The sequence below is a fragment of the Rissa tridactyla genome, chromosome 8 (genome assembly GCF_028500815.1).
Source record: "Rissa tridactyla isolate bRisTri1 chromosome 8, bRisTri1.patW.cur.20221130, whole genome shotgun sequence".
NCBI lineage: Eukaryota > Metazoa > Chordata > Aves > Charadriiformes > Laridae > Rissa > Rissa tridactyla.
Window position 1 is genome coordinate 16,269,332 of NC_071473.1, and position 24,151 is coordinate 16,293,482.

Below are 24,151 nucleotides of genomic sequence, written 5' to 3' on the forward strand. Positions count from 1 at the left end.
AGTCCAGGTGAGCTACACAGGACGGGGGAGCTAACAGACAACTCGCCACTGTGAAAAGGGGAAAGCCGCTTCTGCTTTCCTCACATCCCCAGCTGCAGAACTGCCTCCCTCCTTCTGTGCCAGCCCTGGAGCCTGATGGATCTCCCCCCTGAGCAAATTCCACCTGCTAACCTGGCAGAAAACTAGTGCGGCTGAAACAAGTGAATAGAGTCAAGCTGGATGGGAGCCAGCTCTAGTGCAAAGGGAAGAGGGAAAGGAGGGAGGCGTGTGTGCACACACCTGAGAGCAGAAAGGAAAAACAGGGCCTCCTCTCAGCAGCACCGAGATATCGCCAGATCATCTGAGCTGTAGGCGTGGGCTCATCCTCAGGCTGCTGCAACACTGCTATCCGAGCAAGGAAACACAGAGAAAGAAAAACTAGCATAGGAATCACTACACAAATAACAAAACCTTTTCAAATTATAAGCACAAGACCACTGAGAGATATACAGCAACCAGAATGTTCAACTGCAATATACGGCACAGGCAAGAAATGAGATCAAGACGAGCTCAAGAAAAATTCCTGCCTCTAGCACAGGGTATGCCGAGAGCGCTGGCAGCGCTGGCACACACCGCTCACTGGGCAACTCCCACCTACCTAACAGAGAGACACCAAAAGCAGAATGTAGACGTGCACTCCATCTTTCAAGGCAGTCTTGCCCTTGTCCTTGCTCAGGGTATTTCAGGTTGGTTTTACTTCCTATCAGCCAAAAAATACCGCAGCACCCCAAGTATAAAAATGCCAGTGTCACAGTTTTTTCATCTACCAAAGGAATGGAGCAACTCCACCCATCTAACAGTAAGCAAACAGAAATAACTGTGTCCTCTTTCAAATCAGGCAGTGCGACCTGGTATAAAACAGGAGGAAGGGCTCTTTAACAGCTTTCCTATTTTGTATCGTGGACTTTATTAATGCCTTCCCTATTCTCTGCCCATCCAGAAGCACATGCCAAAAGGAGGAGGACAATCCCATGCTTAAGACAAGAATCAAATGGGATGGATGCCATGAGACTTTAACAGTTGCTGCAGAAAATACAGCCCTTCCCACAGTCCTGACCTTTTAGCACAGATGACCTTCGGAAATACAGAGACAGTACTGTCACTGTGATGAAAAGCACAAGATAACAGACTACTAGTGAAAATCTTCCAAGTTAAAAAAAAAACAACCTACATCCCCTCCTATGTACACAAAGAACAAAATTACAGTGAGAGGTCCCAACTTTGTTAATTTTTTTCAAGGGCAAAGCAAATACAATCTGGCAATATTTACAGTTCAGAGTACAGCATCTTTTACCGCTGCACAGCGGAACAAAAACCCACCCACATTTCATCAGATTAATTGCTCTATCGACTAGATCTCTGTTAATTACAGCTGGAGCCTGACCACCTCAGGATAGGGATTGGATTTATCTGTCTTAAAAGGCTAGTTCCAAACAAAACAGTAATACAGAGAGTTCAACATACGTAAATCAGAGTAGAAGAAAATACTTTTTTTCCTACATTAATGTACTGATATGACAACATCTAAAAACTGTTTCTAATCTAAATTCCCCCAAGAACTGTCATGATTAGCTTTATCAAAAAGCTCACCGTGACTGACAGCAGCCCACCGGTGTGTGGTGGTCTGCTCCATCTTCACGCACATGTCTTGCCAATGTGGCCCCAAGTCTTCTGCAACCCCAGTACTCAGCTCCCCTTTTCAGACTGTGGAAGGCGCTTCCATAGCTTTTCTCAGGATCATCCTTCATCCTTCCACACACGCTGAAAGGATGATGAAAACAAGCCGAAAACAAGCTCACCACGGACAGGTGAGCACCAGAGAGAAGACGCACACTCTGCAAGAGCCATTTTAGCACTCCAACAGCTCTGGCAAACATTGATTGTGCACTGGTGTTTCAAGGCGTAACTGCAGCAGTAAGCGGCAGACTTTATTTGGTATTTTGAACAAAAGCAGGATGTCTGAGAGCAACTAGAGATATTGAAGGAGAAGTATTAAGGCAAGTAATTAATTTTAAAAGGAGTACTGACAATAAGAATGCTTCCTGAAGCTACTGCAGCTAGAATAAAAGTAACGCTACTAATTTAGCTTCAATTTTCAGGACACAGATTTGTCTGTAACTACAATGAAGTACTGACAAAACGGTAGTCGCTGCTCTTCCCCTGCCTCCCAAGGTGGCAGCTGACCAGTACATACTATTGGGATTAGACGCTACATCATCACTTATCTTTATCTCTGATCACAATCTCTGCCAACCCGTAATTACAACAAATTCTTCTCTCACAATTGTGCCTGTGTGCGCAACTGATGTTAATCTTCCAGATATATGAACAGCAGCTAACTTCATATAGCCAGCAAGTCATCAAAGTATGAAGGCTAGCAAACAACACAACAAGAAATCAGCTGGAGAAATCTGCCTGTGCTCCCTTTGCCACAACGAGCTGTGTTCAGAGGTCCAAGCTTCTTCATCTGAGAACATAACAGTGTCACCAGGAGACTCCACATTATTGAGCTCTTTCTTGCATTTCACCAGTTCCCAGAAATGCCGCAAGCCCTGATCTATGTGTAAGCAAAACAACAGGACACAAATCCAAAATCCATATATTATTACCCCACATCTGAACATTAAAATGCTAATGCTGTAACACAGGGACTTGTGTTGACTACACGCTGAGTCTACTTCCTGCAACAGCCTTTAAACAATTCCAGTTTCAAATCAAAAGCTAAGTGAACAGACAGTCTGCTCTTAAAACTAGATCATGAACTTAAAGCAGATGGAATATAATAAAATTGAATGTGATTGTGGGGAATCCACAAACTTGCACTCAGCTATGCTAATTTATGACAGGTTTCAACAGACCAAATGGAGTTTCAGTTTTCCCTACTTTATCACTCAAGGAAAAGAAACGTTCTGATTTTATTTTTAGGATTGTGCTTTGCTAGCACACAGCAATCCGCACAGCTCCACCTTGAACATCCCCACAGCTTCACCTTGAACATCCCCACAGCTTTTTGGCATGGGGATACGAAAAAACAAATCCTATGGCTGGAAACACAGTAATTGGCAACTTCTAAACCCGCAATAGCAGGTTCCTGACTAGGTGCTCCAAAAGCAACACCACTCCTTGTTCTCATTAGCAGGAGAACGAGGAGCTCCCGTGCACTCCCCATCTCACCTCCTGAACGGGCGGTGCGAGTGGATTCTTGAATTCTGAGAGTGACACTGGGAGGGAGAACTTGGAAAGCATCGACGGCAGGTTGTGGCCCCGGAACTGACAAGAAAACGCATCTGCTAATGGAGAATAACTGCAGAAAAGAAGTAAAGGCAGAAATCAGTTTTATATTGCCAGTCAGCATAACATTTATCCATTTAAGCATTACAGAAGTGCCAATTCCCAAATGAAACGTTGTCCGTGATCAAGAAAAACAGTAAGGATAGTTTATGGCATGTTGCATCCTGCAAAAGCAAGCAAAAAGCAAATGCACTTTCATCTTGGCGTTACATTCAGCTCCAGCACGTTATTCAAGGTGTGGAGGGAATCCAGAGGAGAAAAATAAAAATTGTAAAAAGTCTAGACCTGCGCAGTCTCTGATCAAAGGAACAGGGATTGGGCAGTCAAGAGAAGACAGGGATGGGCAGGAAATACACACAATCTTTGAATATGCAAAATGCAGCTGCAGATGTGACTGTTCTCCCTGCCCATGCTGACAGGACAAGCAATGTGACTGATGAGAAGTAAGGGAGAGTCAAATCAAACATTAGGAAAACTGTCCGTCTTAGGATTTCCATCTACAAAAGTCTTCAAGAACAGCACTGCCATATATGACAGGCACAGTTGCTCCTGAATGACCTCAAGGTCCCTTCCAGCCCTATTTTTATACTTCCATCACAGAAGTTTCGATTTAAAACTATTTTCCTATAACCAAGTTCCAACACAGACTCTAAAAACATCTCAAAATCCAACACAGAAAGGGTTGCCAACCTTCAGCAGAGCAAAAATACCCACCCCACTGCCTCCACTTCTTCCTTGTATAGCCGCTGCCTGCTCTCAAAACGGCTGCATTGCCTTCTGTCTGCGAGGAGGCATGTGGATATGAAAAATTAAAATGCCATCACATGAAACAATGCAATAGTGATAGCAACACTGCCCTGACTTGATACTTTTGATTAATTTCAGGTGATGCTGTGTGCCAGATGAAACACACATTGATTTAACTTAATCATAAAGTATTTTGTTTTGTAAATGTTTCCATATCGCATCAGGCTCATGCAGCCTTTTTGACATGGCCATTCAGTGAGCAAGCATATTAAAAATACCAAAAGTAGCTTCACAGGGTAAATATCACTTCAAAGGCCCATATCACTGCGCAACCATACTGATCTGCTCTGATGCCCCTTCCTACTGCACACAAACTCCTACATGGCTCTGCAAGTTCAGGCACATGTCATGGTTTGTCTTCTGTACAGTCTCAACAAATTCCTATGTGAATAAAAATCCTACCCTGTACCCAGTCAGACTGGGAAGGAAAGCACAACTGCACTTCTCACCACTTTCTTGCTACAGTCCCTCGTTTTCCTTCTACTTACAGACAGACACTGGCATTTGGAGAAAGCATGTAGACATTGTTTTCACACAGCGGATAAATAATAATTGCTTTTCCCCAGTAAACGAGATGTGCAGCAAGCTGGAAAACCTGCATTGAGAAAACGTGGAAAAATTAGGAGAGCAAGAAAGCAAAACTCAAAGTCTCAGCAAGAGTTCCATACAATGAAAGAAAAGTCTTGCTTGAGCTGAAATGAAAGAAAAACGTTCCATCCTTTCACCCTGCCTTCAGAATAAATTCAGGGTTTAATAAAACATGTGGCACATCAAAAAGCATTTGGCAAGGTTATGAATTTCCAGAGTTCACTTCACATTTCTAAGCAACTTATTATTTCCTGCCTTAACAGAATTTCTTCAAACTGTATCAATAGAAGTTTAGTTACTTTTCATGCCCCAAAAACCTATTCTTGTTTACACCCAAAATGCATTAAGTGTTATACATGAAAAATAAAACAAGAGAATCAGCCTCTACTATGACACACACATAAAGGAAACCAACACTGCCTTTTTAATGCACTGAGATATTTCGGTAATGAGTTACACAAAATATTTTAATGTGTTAAACAAGTCAGTGGTTGTTAATGGCTCTGCAAGAGCCACATAAATAGCGTCTATGAGACATAAAATCCAGCCTGTATCATTAGATGTGTTTAACTTTGCTTTTTTGTGGAGAAGAAAACTACAGGAGCAGTAGGGAATTTCCAGAGTTCATCCCATAGCTGTACAATGCCAAGTAACACCACAGACCACTGTAAGCAGACCTGGAAATTTTATTACAAAACAGGACCTTTCCCTTCGAGTAAGAGAAGGCGCGGACCTATGATCAGGAGCACCTGAGATGACAAGCTGTGTTCTTCTCCCTTGTCATACAGAGCACAGATTGTGTCCCCGGGTCTGAAGCAACCCTTAAAAGCATGGAATGGCTTTCCCCTCTCCTGTATCATCTAATATACTCATCAGGCCCTTCAAGCAAAGGGCCACGATGACTGCAGTCTTCTGCAGTGGTCTCTCAGTGGCCTCGTGCCTCCTGGGATTCCCAGAGTCTCATTCCCTCCATTGCACAAACCTCCCTTTCCAAGGGCTTGTCACATCACCCTGAGCAATTCAGGTTTGAAATCTGGTTGTCCATACCGGAAAGGCATTCAGAAAGAGCTGCTGGCTTGGAGAGACTGGATCAGAATTTTTGCCCAAGCCTAAACCAGAGCTTCTTCCTGGGACTCTGCAAAACCTGTGCACTAATGTACTAAGGGAAATCGATAGGTAGGTTTGCACAGGCTCTCAGAGCTCTTCAGCAGGAAAGATCTTGGCAGATCCAGGGAAAGCAGCAGTATTTGGCCATGGCAGCTGCAAGCTTTCACTTGCATTTTGGGTGCCTCCATTTGCACTAAGACAGCAACGTGGCAGAACCAAGACAGACCACTGTGGCATTAGTCAAGAGTACTATTTGTTCTGGTTTTAACTACCAAACGGGAAGGCACAGAGAAGACAGAGCCACTCTTCTCAGCAGGGCACAGGGACGGGAGGCAACACACACAAGGTGACAAAAGGGAAATTCCCATTAGATATGAGGAAAATTTTTCATTCTGATGTTTGTCAAATGCTGGAGCAGGGCGCAGAGGGGTTGTGAGAGGTGGCATTCAGAATTCAAACAGCCAAGTTCCTGAGCAGCCTGCTGTAAAGGACTTGCTCTGAGCAGTGGTGTGGACCAGAGGCCTTCAGACGCCCCTGCTACCCCACGGCAATCCGTGATTCAGCTGTGGCCGCGGGACTGTCGAGTGCTGTCGCCACACCACTGCTCTTCATCTCTCCAGTCCTCCCTCACTCTCAAGCTTCCTCTGTGCACTCTGCTCACACTGAGAGAACTGATGTCCTCCTGGACCACAGAAACCCACTGGCACACAGAAAGAAAATGCGTTGTGAATTAAAAGAATTTCAGCTGCTGCTGACAGTTCCCCGTACCTGCAGCAATGCCAAGTCAGCATCTTGAGCCAGTTGCTGCAAATTCTTCACAGCAGAGGTAGTTTTAATTACTCTCACCAGGGCAGGAGAGCAGTCCAACGGGAGCTCATTAAGCAATGACTTCTCATCATTTAAAAGTAATAAGGCATGGTACGGCCTGCAGAAAAAAAGAATATATTTGCACAGTAAACTGTAACTTTTCCTGAAGGCTTAGTTATACCTGGTCAATCTACTGGTAAAAAAGAACTTCTAATATCATCCTTTTGCTGTAAGTGGGCGCAGAATAAGCTTATTGTTGTGTCACAAGATAAGATGCTCCCCATAAAAAGGGGTTAGAGGGCTATATAGTAACTGGATGCCCCATTGACTAGGAAAAAAAAATGACCGCACTGTGCTGGCATACAACTAAGCCTGGAGAACTAGTCTGCAAACAGCTCATCTGCATTACTGAAATACAGAATACTGTAGAAGAAAGGAAGAAAGCAAAAATTGGTTACTTTTGCAGGTAAAAAGCTGTAAACAGAGAGCACAGGAAATAAGATATCATGAGGCCTGGGCTGTCTTTCTTCTAAAAGCAAAATTAATTCTGAGTCAACAGATTAAAACAAACGTGCGATTCCTCTGACTGGAAACACCGCAGACCTCTCTTGCAGCATCACCTCCCATTTTCAGTACAACTACCTAATGCTAACGCAAAGGCTGTGGCTTCGCGCCACCACGAATACAGCAGCACCGTGGTACCTCTGCGCCAGCTTCAGGGAGTCCCATCTCAGCCCACGGCCCCACCACCACTACAGCTCAGCGTCACATCACCCCCCAGCTGTGCCAGCACAGACATTTGTAGCACCACACTTGGAACTGGGCACACTCTGAGGGACGGAGCTTGCTCTTACCTGATAGACTTCAGGCTTCTCTCGATTGCTTCAGGGGGTATAAAGTTTGTGGCGACATAATGGATTTTATGAGGCAGGCAGAAACTCACTTCCAGCCAGTTGTTGATATGTAAACGGACCACCCCTGTTGTGCAGAGACTAAAATAGGAAGAAAATAAATACACACAGCATTTACAATGTATAACAAATGTAACTGTGGTGCAGATTCACCGCTGCACAGGAATCACATCAGGATGAGAAAAGACTTTGAATGTACCCTGTCTATCCCCCGACTGGCTGAGGACCAGCCCATTCTGAGCTGCCAAGCTTTCCTTACCTTGTGCTTAGGGAGCGTTATCCTCTATGCCGGGGGGGGGGGGGATTTTGGGGGATCTGAAAGACTTCACCCCACTGATCTTCTCCTCCTCTGCTCTTAACATTGCAGCAGTATTTCAAGTTAAAAGAGTTTCTTGAAGATCTGCTGCAACGCACTGGAAAATTCCCTAGACCACAGCTGCAAAGGGCAAAGAGGAATTGGGCACAATGTTTTCATCACCAATTGCCACCCTCCTCTCCATGGAAAGAGAAAAGGAAATGTCCATATTGGGCATGGAGTGTTACGAGCAGCCTGTTTCCACAATAACCAACCCCTTCAGTTCTGCTTAGGTTGTTTGTTTCCTACTAACCTGCTCCTGCTTGTCGCATGAAATCACAAATGTGCCTGTTAAATGCTTTCTTCGTTCTAGGACACCACAGGGACTAAGCTAAGCCTTTAAGCTGACTTCAGACAACAGGACTGGAGTGGAAATGATGGACTTGTCAGCAATGACAATGAAGTCTGGCCCTCGTGTTCAGCCTGAAAGCAACTATAAGCCTCTTTTACTGAAAAAAACCCAGAAAGCTGGGAGATTAGAGCAATGAACGTCATTCAGGTAGTTTTACAGAAGTCTGTAAATCTAGACGACAGATGAAATATACCTAGGCAGGTAACTATATTTATTTCTAAATGGGTAAAGATACTCCAAGTGTAACATAGCATGGGGAGCTAAGCTAGCACCACTGTGCAAACCTTTCCAAGGCTGCCCAGCCCACAGGCAGGAAACGCGGGGAACAGCTTTGCTAGGGGCAGTGGGACCCAGCAGGGAGGAAGAGGTAAGGTCCAGAGCATCTTTTCAGGTATACTGAGTTAGGCACAAATATAAACTTGCAAATCAATCTTAAGCAACAGTTAATCTTGTCTGCACTGGAGGGCTGAATTTCTCAATGTGTCCTTTGATTTTAAACTTCATCCAAAAAGAATTTTTTGGGGCCTAAAATAAAATTTCAAAGTTTGCACTCGAAAATTCCAGTCCAAATTTTAAATTCAAGTGTGCTGAGACTCACGGTATGACTTTTGTGTCTATAACACCCACAGATTTCCCCTCTACAGAAAACAGATATAAACAAATGCCAGGAACAGGCCAGGAGCAAATAAATGTCTTGGAAACTCTTTATGTGGCAATTTAAACATCTATACCTAGCATTCAATTGTAGGCCACAAACTAACATGCTCTTTTTCAAGTTCATCTGGTTGCACACAGGGTTTTGAGAGACCTGAAAATTCAGCTTTAAAACAAAAACATTGGGCAGCTTTGGCTGCCGGTGTAACTATTCACCAAACCACAACAGAGTGGTGAGAGAGCAAACACGATCCCATCCCGCCTCGTGCATGATCAGACTCATTAGGGGAAATCTCACGGCAGACACTGCTTTGCAAAAGCAAAGGCCGTGGGTTTGTTCTGAAACCTCGCAGTGACCTCTGAAAAATATTGATTTTTCAAGCTGCAAATGGAGCAGGTACTATAGACGTTCTCCTTTTTTTTTAAAAAAAGGAACTAAAAGGATGAATCCATTCTCTCTGGCATTACCAGCTCACATCTGATCAGAGGCTCCAAACCCTGAAGGAACATGCAAAGCACGGCTAACACCTCCGTTCTTCTTGCATTAAATGCTGCAACTCCAGTAACGCTGCTTATCCCAGCAGCCATACACCAACTGACAGATAAAGCTGAATTCTCTCAAAATACACAGTAAAAGGCATCTTGAAGCAGCAGTTACCCACGCTATCTATTGGATCAAACACTCACAAGAGAAAACGTGACAATAAATGAGCAAGCAGGACAAGAGAGTTAAGAGACTACGTGAAAGCTATCGGGGTTGATAAAACAGCTTACTGAAGAGAAGCAAAGACATGGAAACATGAAACACTTGCAGGGATATTTCCCCTGCATAGTATAACATCCAAGGAACAAACAAAAAAAAAATACAGTTGGTTCCTTTCATTCTTTGGTCCAAGTGCACCAAGGCAGAAGCTTTAATTACATAATTACACTCTCCTCAGCATAATTTTGTCTACAGTGCACTATACAACAATAACCCAGAATTAAAGACAACAAGAAAACCAGATTTTCAGTTCTGATCTGAATCTTAATTTCATTCTTCTACATTTGCATTCAACTGTACAATTTCAAGCTTTCATTATAGCTTTACGTACATAATTTCTCCTTCACCTGCCCCTCCTTGGATGGAAAATAATTTAAGACTCTAGGAATTTGACAAGGAAGAAGCTACACCCTCCAGCAGCAGCGTATGCCACTGCCTTTAGCCAGCCAACAAAGTTACATTATTTCACCAATATACACACAAAGATTCATGCAACACGAAATACAGTCATGTCACAGAAAGTGCAGTTCGGATCCACATTTGCCTTCATCTTTACAGATTCTCCATGAAGTCATCTATTTAGCAGGCTTTTTACCGTGAGCCTCGCAAATCTCCATGAGCCCGCCCCAAGCTCTTTGGCTGGGGACCAGCAAACCCCGAAGCCACTTTCTTTTAGGGGCAGAAAGCAGAACAGCAAAAACCAGCAACAGAAGAGAATACCAAAAAAACAAGTTTTCAAAGTCGCATTAGGGAGTCACTTAGCTCCAATTGTACTTTATTCTTCTTAACCAACTAAAAATGTGCAGCAAACAGTCCAGGAAGACACGTGACTGTGCGAAGGTAAGAATACTGCATCGGATGCAGTGCGTGTCGTGAACCCCAGGGACTCAGTTTAAGTAGTCCCCGATAGGAAATCTAGAACTGCACAAAGCATTCAAAGGTGCAGTAGGTACACCAGGAATTTACGGAAGGTAAATCTTTGTTCTGCTTTTTGCTTCTTTTCTAACTACTCTTAACATTTTATGGGGATTTTTTGCAGCGTTACTGCACCCTGAGCTTTTTCACTGAACTATCTGCTGCAGTTCCAAAAGCTCTTTTCAGAACAGTTACGTACTATATAAGGGTTGTTTGGCCTTACACGCATTACTTTACATTTATCTATTCTGAATTTCATCTGCTGTCTTATCAGACAGTTAACTGGTATCCAGAGACCTTGCTGCAACTTTTCCTTTTTCCCACAGACTTCAAGAGTCACTGGGCAAAAATAGCTTCATTCCCCATAGTCTAACTAGCTATTAAACCCTCAAAGACATTCCATTTTATCCCACAAAAAACTTAGTTTCAACACGTTTTTTTCCAACTCTGGTTAGATAATACCTGATGAGCGATACTGAGGGATACGTGACGAGGGATTAGGATACTGAGAGGGGATATCATAGTCTAAAATTGAGAGGGAGAAGTAAATAGGAAAAAGCTGTTCAACATCTCTCCATCAGAAGACCTAATGACACTAGAAGGAGCAAAGTTCAAAAAGAAATAGAAAGAGACACAGAAACTAGTTAAGCCATGGACCTCCTTATCAGAGGATGCTGGCATTGTTAAATATTTACTCTGGCTCAAAGGATTGTGGACTAATTCCGGGAAGTGAGATCAGCTGAAGGCTGCTGAATACAGAAACCACCTCCAGAGCTGCAAGCTGCAGGAAGCTGGAGAATATTTGGGGGAATATCACTGCTCTTTTGCTCTATTCTCCTGTTCTGTCCTGAACAGCGACTGTGAGCTGCTGCCCCAAAATGGGAACCCGAATGTTGGCCAGTATCACACAGAATTGCAGCCTTTTTTTTTTTTCATTACCATTGACAAAGACAATTTCACCTCATTTTATAAAAGGGTTATGAATTTTTACATACACATATGTCATTTTATGTCTATCCTATTTATCTCTGAAATTAATAATGCATTAATAAATTCCCAGTTTGCTGGGGGTGAGCTTATAGTTTTGGAGTTTGTTTATTTTGCTAGAGGTTGTGACTCCTTAAGAGCTTTGAAATTATTTCACATTTCCTTGTAAAGGACAGATTGACCATCCTTTGGTCAAATAACTGCAATTGGTTTGTATTTTATAGCTCAGCTACACATCTAATAATTCGTTAAGTCTCATATAATTATTCCACTTCTCCCTGAGCTGCTGAGACAGGCTAGATCTACCAGTCAGTTCAAGTCCCACTCGGCTAAAAATGTATAAAGGCTCTTTGTGTATTAAAAGAAAAGAAACAATCAATCCTCTCCTCCCCATAAACCTGCCCATACTTTCACTTTTATTCCGATGTAAAGCTAAGTTTGCTAAAAACAGGCAGGCAGATACATAGCTATTATCAAGCTGACATATCTGCAGTTGCAGATAAAACTTGGTGAAAGCGGTCTTAATTCCCTAAATTGAATACCGGATTAAAAGGACACCCACTGTAACACTGGTTAATTTGTCAGCACTGGAGGCACCAGCAACCGGAGTCTCCTGGTCCTGAAGCCATTGCTTTTTGTTCCATACCAATGCTGGATTTTAAGGAAAAGATGAATGAAGACTCCCAAATCTATTTTCTGAACTGATCAAAGAGAAACATTCTGGTCTTCCCCACTAGAGTCAAAAAAGGTCCCAGAATCAACTAGATCAACTGGATGTTGATTACCTCTAAACTGTCGGTTTAATAATACTCCACTACGATAGCAGCGATAGCGTTACAGTCAAGATGCTGGCGACTGATTCCTGCCTTCTAAAATACGGGCATTTCATTCCAAATGCAAGGGTCAGTTTGAACTATAAAAGGACTCGTGCACTTGTGCTTTTGTACAAACCAATTTGCTAAGGGACATGTCGGGTCTTGCCTGAAATACCTCAGCACCATCTACAGGAAACCAAGGGCTAGACAGCACCTCTGGAGCTACCGTGATAGTTCGAGAGGCCTTCGACTGGAATTGCAGAAATCAGCAGACACTAGGAAATGCTGGCTCGAGCAAATCTCGGAGAGCCCGGTTTCCATCTGCAATTCAAAGTGCTCTCTCCACTTTGCTGTTCCCCTATGCCAAAGGCTATGCCAGAAATCTCTGTAAATTTAAAACAGCACATTGTCACTGCATGCATTTGAAAACTTGCTGTTCCCAGCAGTCTTTTCTGCTCTAAAGGAAACAGACCGAATCTTTCAATCTTTCCTCTTAGGTCATTCTCACTCCTCCACACTCTCTAGGTGGCCCAAACTTCTTGAAATGTGGTGCCCAAAACTGGATGCAGTATTCATTACAGCAGGGGATTTGCAATCCTGAGCAGGGCTGGTTCCCATCTTACAGACAAGGCTTTTATTTTATGCATTCCTATCTATTTGCTTTTTCTGCAACCCCACGTCACTTGTGACTAACCCTCATTTCATAAAAGACCACACAGACTTCACTCCAGAGCTGCTGCCACTCAGGAATTCTTCATCTTGGAGCTTCAGAGTAAAAAACCTATTTCCAGACCATTTCTTCTAATTGAACAAAAAATTATTTTAATTCTATGCCTGCCTGGCAAGGTATTACTGCAGGTGTAATAAGTATATTTCCTGTTCTCTCATATGAAGCATTAACGGAAAAATACTGCAGAACACCACCTTATTATACAGACAGACGACGCCAACGTTAACTACTCTTCAAATAGAGCTTTCCAATCAAATGCACAGACATTTTATATTTTTACCAACAGCTTATTTCTTAAATTTGCTTATGCCAATGTCATGCAACAGTGCCAAAATATAACTGGCACCACTTCTCACAATGCCTAAAGGAGGGAGACTCTGCCTTATTTTACGTCTGGGGGGCAGCACCAATGGGTGTCTCTCTGTGGTCAGGCTATTCCTCCTTATTTCATGGAAGGGTCTTATCAGCACACTCCATGAGCTTGGGCTGCGTGTTCCTCCAGTCACAGCTCAGTGCCACAAGATGTCACTGTGTCACTAAAATGTCTGGAAACAAGATCAGGGTTTGCCCAGTCACAAATACATAGCCCTAGAGGAACAGAGAAAAGTAAGTAGTAGGTGAAGTTTAATGTTGGAATTACAGGTTACATAAAAAGTGCCTTATTTTAAACTTTAGTACAGGTTTTGTGAGACTTGTATCGAACAATATACAACATTGCTTCCAAACAGGCTGAAATTCACAGCTCTTAAACATAACAAAAGACTGCTTATTAGAAGTTTTCTAGTGTGCTTTGCAATCATTCAATTATTTAGGCTCTCGGTGCCTTACCTTACAGGGCTTTGCAATTATTCCCTTTGTACAAGGGGAACCACAATCTAAGGAGGCTAAAGGGTTTGTCTAATAGCATACAGTGTGCTCTACAGTCAATCAAGGAACTCAAGAGTAATTTTCCCAAGCCCTGACAAACACCCTATAATCAAGGGGTTCATCATCTTCCTCCCCACCAAAACCTTCTGTGCTCCTCTGTCGAGGTCTTTCACCAAGTGCAGATCCTGAACAGAGGTGTCTGCTCTGCACAAGGAGTCAGCACTGACAAGGTGTCAGAGCAAAAGCGCACTGTAGGAGGTCGGTGCTGGCTCCTGCTGAAATTCAACACTAACTCCACGTTCCTTTGAAATCCTTGCCAGAACTTTTAATCCAGTCAAGAAACAGCATGTTACACTTTCCATTCTGCTGAAAGTCTCACCACCTAATCCAAATTCACTGTCCAGACATGCACAGTGTAACCAAATGAAGCCAGGGCAGTATCTGACTTGCCATCAGCGCTACATGCAGCATTTTTCTCTCAGCTAAAGGTTTAGAGCACTTCTACAGCGATATGATACTCATTTTATGACACTTTTCAATTCTACAATTTGCTTGTCATTACATGGCTCTGTGCTAAGGAAGAAAATAGTAATTCTTAAACCTGTGACAGACATAAGCAACTTTTAAGAATCATAATACACCCCAAGGGAGACCAAGGTAATGATTAGGATAGCAATTCTGCAAACATTTCACTTGACAGCTCGCCTTCACATTGCACGACCTGGTCTAAAACCCAAATCCCAGCGAGCTGTCAGCATGAAGAGGTGGATAATACCCTAAGGAACAAGGCCAAGAGGTTTCAGTGGGAAGCAGCATACTATAAGCGAGAAAGGAAATCCCACTTACCTGTCATATGTCTCTTTGAGATCTCTGGCCAGTTTGCACTTGGGTAGGATGTGATGAAAAGGTGACTGTGGCCCTTCTGTGGCTACGGAAAAATTCACAACAAAAAAGCATACAACTGATCTCAAAGCAAAGAGAGTTTCCTCTTCCCCCACTAGGTATGAACCCATATCTTAGGGACAGAATCTGTATCTTTTTAATCTACAATTATCCTTCAAAGCTTTTACAATAACTCAAGTTATGTGCTAAAATAATAATAATGAATTATTGCCAACGTCTCCTAAACCTCAACTCAGTTAAGCACATGTAACTGTGAATTTGACAAGTGATGATTTTAAGTGTTTTTGTTTTTATACACGTTATAGTTCTTAATGCTCGCAGCAATATGATGCATCGCTGTCAGACAGAGTTCACCTTAAATAGTGTATATTATTATAGCAAATTGCTCTAAAGTACAGTCTATAAAAATGATCTGTAACTGTTTGCTAGCCATGCTAACAACATGTAAGAGTAAGGTATCCACAGAAGAAATCTGGTGACTCAGCACACAGCATTAAAGCATGGGAAACCTGCTCTAGGTTGGGTGAAGCAGGCGACATTTGAGTTCTTCCATCTCAGCCTGACAGGCAGATCCAAATGGGATGGCTCAGTGCACATTCTCCGGGGATTCCACTGAACTGAGCTAGCAAGGAAAGTAAACAAGCTACTTCACTTCTAAAGCTGACATCTCTGAGCGGGGATGGTGATCTTGGATGAGGCAAAATGCAGTCAAAAGCTGTCAGAATGCTAAAGAGCATCAAAACTTGTTCATACTGATCCCAGCCACAAAAGAAATAAGAAGGCACCATCAGCACTTTTCTGAAAAAGTGCTCCTGGACAAACATATTCCTGCACAACGCTAAGCTCAGCACTCACTTTCTGACATGGCAGACACTTCATCCTGAATAGCTAAGATCAGCTTGGCCTCCCTGGTCAGGTATTGGCAGCGGCGCTCCTCGTGCTGCAAGACTATGGCGATTCTTCGGGAGAGGTTGTGTAAGCAGTTTATCACGGATGGATCTGCGTTGGCCTACAGGCAACACGGAAAAGAAACAGGTCGGTCATTCAGTCACAGTAACATACATAGAACTACAGTGATGGATAAGTAGTCAAAATAATTATCTTCAGTAGATATAACAAGTCAGCCTCTTCTGCAACCAGCAAAAGAAAGGAGTTTTCTCTAGCAGCAACAAAGCAGAAGCTCAGAGATGGCCAAAGTTAAAGAGAAGACTCAGGGATTTCTAAGCTTGTCCATGTGCATCAAATGAACACAGAACGTGGAGTATGACACTCCTATCTGTTTTATTTTTTCCAGTTGTTACTGGGCCCTTTGCTAGCAGAGACACCAAAGAACTCTATTTCACACAGTGAGAAAAGTGTCAGGCTATTTGAAAAGGCAGAATATCACAATGTGCAGGTTAAATTCACTGGGAGCATAAGGACTGCAGGGCCTTTAACTTAGCCCATTCGCTCCACCTTGCTATACTGAGGATTGTCCTATATACTGACAAGACAGTAACTAGGTAAGAATTACCAGCACATGATCGGTAATTTGATCGCAAACCAGAATGAATTTGGATTTAAGTTTCCAAATATTTCACAAATATGGCTTATTACTAATACAGCATTTGTGCAAGTCCCAGAATGAAAGTGCTGGAAAAATCTATCATGTAAGTACAGCTGACAAGGGGGAGGGGGGGGAACTCGGCTCCAGTCTGAGTAAGCAGCTGCCTCATGTTTGTTAAGACATTTAAAGGAATTCACAGTTCCAACGAGCGATAACTTGGCATGTAAACTAGCAAACCATGAGTCATCAGTTTTGGATTCCACTATTCTTGATGAGTCACGACACGTTGGTAACCCTGAAACTTAAACACAGCAGGATCAGTGCTGATTATAACATTTGGGACTTTGCCTGCTCTGTCTGCCCACTGCAGATGGACTCTCATCTTTATCTCAGAATGCCTCACCCACCCTCCGCACTGCGCTACACCATGCTAGGAAAAAACTTCCACTTGCTTTTTGCACAGCACTTTTCAGAAACTTGACAGCTCTCGACGAACTAAGAGTGTCTCATTTGGCAAACATGATTTAGTGCTGCATTACACACACAACTACATCAGTATCATCACAGTGACAAAATGCAAAAAAGCAAGTTTTTCTAGAAATTACATTCTAGAAAAATGAGGGCTAGATATAGCCTTCATTATACTTCACTAAGCTCTTGCAATACTGCAAATGAAGGAGCACTGGTTTCGACAATTCTGCATTGCACATGACTCAATGTGCATCAATGTTTGTGTTTGCATGTGCATCTACTACATACACCTACCTACAACCGAAGCGTGGTGCTTTACCAATACACCAAAACATCAAAACTCTTGAAGCTCATGTCTCTTAATGTGTGAAATCTAAAATCAACTTCAGTGTTGCAAATTTGGCACTTCTTGACCTAAGAACACCTAAGAACTCAAGGCAAAACACTGGATCCCTATCAGAACTCACCGAATCATTTATTTCTTGCTTCAGACTGAATGCTGGGATAATTGTCTTTTGTGAAACCTTGCTTTTCAGCTGAGGACAAGCCATCTAGACTGTGGCCATGTCCACGTTAGTCACCACTAGAAAGCCAGCAGTAAGAAAAGTACTAGTGCTAAAAGGAAAAAAACAACGTCATTTCACAAGCAGGGAGCAGGAGGCTTTTAAATCATGACATTATACCCGGTCAAGCAAAAAGATCAACCACTTCCATAAAGACAGCTATTCCAACTCCATCTTTCATTTTTAAAATGCTTCTTCCTATGTGTACATGCCACAAAAATATTATGATGGCTCCACAGATACAACCTCCGGGCTGGGAAGAGAAAGACGGAGTTCAGACAGCAAATAATGCTCAAACATAATGAAATTTCTAGGGTTTTATATCACCAAATTAGTGAAGCCAGGATCCCTTAACATAGCAGGCCTGAAAAAAATTCCAAGAAAAAACAATATATTTGCTCCAGGTTCTTGCTGAGCAGCAAAACCTACTTATTCTTCACTTGTACCTTCTTCTCATTCAGAATGCTAGAGCCGCTGCTCCCCGGCACTCTCCCTTTACAATGATCTCATTGCTAAGAGGACACAGCTTTCAAATGCTGCCCATTTAATTACAAAAAAAAGCCTAGAGGCACTGAGCAAAGGCACATGTCTCTGTACCATACAGCATGAGCAAGGGCTCAAAACCATGCTGTTCTGAGGCGGAGTAGGTTTCTGCATGACTCTGCACTTGAGCTGACCAAGGCCATGGTGGGGACCTGACTCTTACGGCTGGCCAAGCATGAGCCACTGACCACGCAGCCTGCCGCCTCTGCTTCTGGAGCAGAACCGACCACCCAGTTCCAAGCTGCATGGAGTCACGAGGGCTCAACAACATGCCAGCGCAGCTGTATGGATCTGGTCCTATCCTGGGCAGGAGCAGAGCAATGACGTACAGAGAGCGGCATCTGACACACAGGAGGGTCAGGCGCAGGCCGGCTTCATGCACAGCTCAGTTGGACAAGCCTCAGTTGCAGGGTCTAGAAAAATCACAGCAGATTACCAGCTCACTAATAACAGAGGACAAGACACATACAGGACCTGCAACTGGGTTCATATCTATTTTGCAAAGTGGCTTCTTGCACGCCTTTACACACTGAACAATTGGACCTGTTTTCCACTGGCCTGGAAAACTTTCCCACTTGTCATCGTCATATTCTACATTGTTTAGGTTTGTTGTTTCAAATTAAAATAGCCCAATGAAATCAGGCACTGACTGTTTTACAAGAGATCACTGGAACGTGAGCCTACTGCATTCTATTATACATCTGAAGCACATTCCACTTTCAGATGGAATGAAGACTTACCCTTAGTGCAAACACCACGTTGAAGAGAATCATAGTGGGCATCTCTCTCTTTGGTGAGGGATCAGTTTTGGATACCTGAAAAATATTTAAAAAAAAAATCCCATAGGCTAGTGTCAGTTGGATCCAGTAATAAAGGGGGAAAAGGAGAAGAAAAAAAAAAAAAAAGAAAGCCTAACTCAGGCAAATAACAACTGTGCTGAGGAAAAAGAGCAGACAAATCATATCACCAAATTTGACTTATAAAAAATAAAATTATGATTTTATTTTTTTTTATTAAAGTGTCACAGTTACTCTACAACACTGCCTTTTCTGAGAAGCTGTGAAGGCTTAAACCAAACCGTTTTGGTCATGACCATGGAAATAAGTATCAGTTAAGACAGCAGTCTTACAAGGTGTCTTTACTATTGCATTTTAGCATCATTAGGGAACCTACGTTTAAAGTCCTTAGCACAATTGTCATATATATTGCTAACTAAAAAGAAATCCACAAATTTCTCATCCCAGGCCACATCTATTCTTGCCTTTCCTAAAATCCCATTTGGACTGTGTCATGTTACAAACTGCTGCTGTTATCAGAAAAAAACATGCTGTAGAACTGCAGCACTAAAATAAAAGGTTTGATTTTCCCTTCCTGCAGGACTTCAAACACCTTCTCCAGCCCCCGCCCCGTTCTTTCTGCAGCAGAGAGCTTCAGCCCTAAGGCAGGTACAGACTTTCTGGTGGGGAGAACAGTGGAAGCCAGGACTAGCGAGCTGAATTCGCGCATCCGAGCCTAACAACTCTGAACGGAGCAAGCGTCGCCACAAGATGGAGCACAAATCCAGAGGACATTACTGCCACCCCAAAGGTCCCTGCTGAACACCCATCCAATCCCAGTGAAACCAGCTATAACCTGCTGGGCCAAACACCCTGCTCACCTCTTATTCGGTCTCTACCCAACATAACTGCATGCGTTGCGAATGCAGGGTCTGAGAGAGGGCAAACGCAGAGAAGATGGCAAAAGCAGGGCTGCATCCTCCCTTCCTGACAGGTCCCGAGCATCAGCAACAAACTGCTCAGCAGTGAACTCCAAAATTTGAGTGCTTTCACTCAGTAGTCTTAAAAATTAGAGAAACTAAAAGAAGCGATATGCATTTTTGTTTTTTCAAAAGCGTAAATGAAGTTCTATCAAAAAGGCAGTGATAGGAGAGTGGTAAAGCCCATTTACTGTGTTTATTTATTCCCCTGGAGTTACAGGTTCCAGGATGTCTTGTGAACTTTAATAAAGACTCAAAAGCATTTCTGACGGTAGGGAGTGATCCTGTTCCTTCCTTAAAATCAAAGAAACTACCACCATTAACATCAATTGGGATGCAGGCTAGATTTCATATCACCTCTTGTCCAGAAAAAGGAAGACTAAGCTGGAAAAGAAAATGCTGAAGGAATCTGAAGAATTCAGAATATTGCTACAGAAAAGGTGGTCTGGCACACAGGATTAAGTATTCGTGCTCTTGGAACTCCTGAATCTCATCTGAGTAAGAATTTGCTGAGCTGTCCTGTGGATTAATTTACTGCAGTATGAACTCCGAAGAAACCCAAACCAGAGACTGAGAGGTTACTCCAGTTACTGCCTTTGCTCCATGAGAAAGGAGCTCCATCCTCCTAACTGCAAAAGGGTCCAAGATTTAGACTCAAATGCACTAGCAGAGACAGCTGTGACGTCTAGAACATTCCAGACACCAGAAAGTTCTGGGGTGATAAGACACACACAAAAAGAAGATCCTACAAGAAGCAACCAAAAAAGTGTTTACAGTGCTTTAGAACTTTGTTTATTTACCTGGATGCAGTTTTATTTAGACAAATTGAAAAAAGAGACATTTCATGCAATTAGGATAAAGCTGACTGGAAAGTGGAGAGAATGTATAATCATAAGTGGTGAAAAAAACACAAATACAAATTTTCAACTTCATTTACACCACGTTTAGGAAGTTGTGCCTTTCAGAGGAGATTAGCAAAATAAAGAAATGTGATAACTGTGAGAGATCAGGGCCTGACCAGCCCTAGCTGGGTCCCCACACACACACCTTTGCCCAGGACCCAGGAGCCCCATTTAAGCTGAGCCCCTGGCCCATAGGTGTGCCTGTCTCCAGACCCGTCTCCTGGATGGACCTTCGACACACATCATCGTAGGTAGCTTGTCTCCAGGATGGACCTTTGTTAAGTACATTGCAGCCTTGTCCTCCAGCCCCGTCTCTGGTCCTATCTCCTTTTGCTCCTGGCTGGGGTCCCTGGCCGGACCCTGGGCCCAGTTCATTCCTTGCCTTGTCTGGGGCTGGTGATGTACTTGCACACCCTGGGGACACTTGAATTGTGTCTTCCAAAACAGCTTAAGCATTTAAGGACCGAGTCTTGGTGATCCTCCATCACAATTCTTGTAGACTCACGACTGAGTTTCAAAACTGGAACAGTAGCATTTTCTGATGCTTGAGGCCAGCTCCTCACTTGGATTAAAGCAGTCTGGTCCTCTAAATATCAAGCAGCAGTTCCCAACAATCTGTTTGCACCTCTAATTATAGATAGAAAGGATGACAGAATTGGCAAGCAGATTATTTTTCCTGAAAAAATGAACGACTTGGTAAATTTGATGAAAAAGGAGACCAAAGCAGTTCAGTGACAGAGATCAGTGTAGGGTTCAGAAATTACCAGTCTAGTTCATTCTTGCAGTCTATCAGAAAGAAGGAATGGGACAGGGAATATTTTGCACATAGAAGCATGTTAATTCTCTCCTAGATTTAAGCAGGTCCTTTTTCCATAGCCTGGGCGGCACCTGCTTTCATTCCAAGCAGCTAAAACACAGGCCACAGAGCAAGGTCTCAATGCAAACAGCAGCTTGACCTCGTCCACAAGAAAATTTTAGATCTCTTTCAACTCCCTACCTATTCTCACTGAGCTTTGTGAATCAACTTCAGCACCAGTTAGAGTTAAAAACAAGGCTGACGTAGTTTCTAGCATTTGTGAAGGTTTTTAGTGTGGGGTTGTTGGGGTTTTTTTTAACTGCCATACTAATTAGACGTGCTAAAGAGCTAACTTGCAATAACTAATGTGATGAGAAACAGCTTTTTGAGCTGGACTGCTTAGTATTACTTCTCTTTACCCACACTGCTTTCCTACGCTAACCGGGAGGGGGGTTCTGTGAATCACTGACACAGCTCCCTTGGTTTGCCACTCACTGTATCTATCTGGAAATAAAAGACAGCTTTGAGCATCGTGAACTAAAAACAGGATTAAAAAGCAAAGATGCGCATTCTGAATTCTAAGTTTCCTAACAAAGCCAGGCAGTTTGAAAAGAAGGCCAGTCACCAGAGCGGACCTCGGATCATACCTGCCCAAGGGCATGCTGGAGCAAAGTGGGATGGCCAACAAAGCGAACATTATCGATCTTCAGTTCAAACTTTTTGCCGCACATATCTGACTTGGTAGCCAAAATTGTTGCCAGGATGACATCTGAAAACCTTGAAGAGCAGAGATAGAAGTTATTACAATTTTCAAAAAGCATACCCGCAGAATATTCCTCCAAATGCAGATATATTTTAACTTGTGAGTTTTTAAAGGATTGTACATTGTGTTTGAATTGCTGTACCTGGAGTACCACCAATTATGGAAAATTAAGAACCCCTTAATTACATCTCTCAGATCATCGCAATTATAAAACAGGAAGCATTCACGACAAAGACTGCAGGGTCATGCTTATTTAATTACATGCTCAGCAAAATACACTGGAAAGATTAGATGCAGTTCACTTAAATATAAAAACAGCTTGAGTTAGCCATTGCCTGGATTTAGCTGCAGGTTAATGAACTTACTAAGCAACTACATATTGACACAGCCTGTCACTCAAGCACAACAGAGATCTTTAAGCCACCCAGTATGGAAGAGGGGAAGGCAAGAAAGAGCTGATTCTAGAACTAGAAGAAACATACATCCAACGCTTGTCCCTCCTTTCCCAAATCTCATCAGTGTGACTCAAAGTTACTCAACAGATCTCAATCTGTGGTCAACAGGCCACCGGTACCCTTCTGGGAGCTGCCTGGCCTCACCTGCACCTTCTCATTTGATAAACCAAACTGAGACCAATTTGTGACAGGGCAGACCTTTCCCAGTGCCGACCATGGTGTTACTGGATTGCTCCGGATCGGTGGTGGGAAGAAGGCAGCTGCAAGACAGGACAAGTATCTACAAGGAGCCTGCCCTGGAAAATACAGCTACTGCTGCAAAAATGGGTAAGAATACAGTGTGACGAGAGAGAAATTCTGCAACTGCTCTTTCCGATGGCCTTGCAGCATTCGCCTGGTCTCTACAAATGTTTGTTTTCCTCAGGGTGTCCCCTGAGACAGTGGAGTTCAAATCCACAGGGAAGGGGAGCTCAGTTAGCTGCTGGAGGGAACTTGTTGTTCTAGAATAGGAGCAATGCAAGGTTTGATATTAGCAAGTTCTTTCCTCATCTGATTTCTCGGAGGCTCCTGTTTAACCAAATGAATTTCAAACCAGTTTCTGATGAGAACAGTTTTTTAAGAATGAAAATGTTTATTTCATTTTCTTTATTTACGTTCAGGAGCATGTGTCTCTGTCAGACCATCCCCCTCCACCAGGCAGGTATCCCAGATAACCCAGTATCACTCAGAGAAAAGGGCAGGCCTGGGCGTGTGCTGCGCGCACCTTATCTCTTGGCCACAAGTGAGCCCTCGATGCACAGAGAAGGGATTAATGTTCCATATTCCTGGTTCACTCTGAGTGAGTTATGGAGTACTACAGAAATTAAGACAAATGCACACAGCCAGATCCTTTGTGTGTATCCAGCTGCATGTGACCCAGGGGGCATTTCTTTTATTAGACCTACATATCCTGAAGATGCAGGACAACACAGGGCCTTTATGAGCTGTTAAAGCCCCTGGTGTTTGTACAAACAGATCATTCTGACCACAGCATGCTGCTTACATTTTGGCTTATGGAAGGAGCAGCTCTGTAAAAACTTCCAAATCTCTGGCTCCTCTGCTCTGAACACAGCTAAGGGCAAGAATAGAGATGGGGAGACTAGCCAGAGAGTCCTGGGGCCACTGAGCCCATGCTCCTCAGCCACCGCACTACACTGGGCTGCACAACACACAGAGATCGTGTAGAAAGGGCAAAGCGTCCTCAAACAGGACCTGGACGGACAATCCTTGGAGATCACATTCAAAATAGGAAAAAAAGTCCCCATGACAGCAGTGAGCTTTCCCCCTTCTTTTTGCCCTGTTCAGCTGTGCTCGTTAATAGGCTCATCATGGAGTCAGGAAGACTGTAATAGCGACGGATCTAAAACGAGCATATGTTTTTTCGGGGGGTGTAAAGAGAAGGAGGGTAAACTAGAAAATGCCTGCA

The 24,151-nt window shown here is 43.1% G+C and overlaps 1 protein-coding gene across 25 annotated transcripts in view; it reads right to left on the reverse strand.

Annotated features, from left to right (window-relative positions):
* The window catches only part of NPRL3 (NPR3 like, GATOR1 complex subunit), a 59,447-nt gene that overhangs the window by 21,852 nt on the left and 13,444 nt on the right, over nucleotides 1-24,151 (reverse strand). For 16 of the 25 annotated variants that reach the window (XR_008467933.1, XR_008467932.1, XR_008467934.1 and 13 more), the window contains 8 exons: nucleotides 22,116-22,245; nucleotides 18,755-18,829; nucleotides 15,747-15,900; nucleotides 14,835-14,916; nucleotides 7,494-7,631; nucleotides 6,601-6,757; nucleotides 4,626-4,732; nucleotides 3,214-3,343 (listed from right to left, as the gene is read on the reverse strand). Coding sequence is in view for 21 of the 25 variants with exons in the window: in XM_054210823.1 (XP_054066798.1) it covers nucleotides 3,214-3,343; nucleotides 4,626-4,732; nucleotides 6,601-6,757; nucleotides 7,494-7,631; nucleotides 14,835-14,916; nucleotides 15,747-15,900; nucleotides 18,755-18,829; nucleotides 22,116-22,245 (973 nt within the window). In the remaining 4 variants the exon portion in view is untranslated. Of the gene's footprint in view, nucleotides 1-3,213; nucleotides 3,344-4,625; nucleotides 4,733-6,600; nucleotides 6,758-7,493; nucleotides 7,632-14,834; nucleotides 14,917-15,746; nucleotides 15,901-16,404; nucleotides 16,641-18,754; nucleotides 18,830-19,187; nucleotides 19,268-19,467; nucleotides 19,487-19,671; nucleotides 20,400-22,115; nucleotides 22,246-22,596; nucleotides 22,676-22,713; nucleotides 22,735-22,830; nucleotides 22,852-22,884; nucleotides 23,019-24,151 lie in introns of those variants that run through there. The other 9 variants (XM_054210834.1, XM_054210824.1, XM_054210827.1 and 6 more) reach the window with 9 other exon arrangements.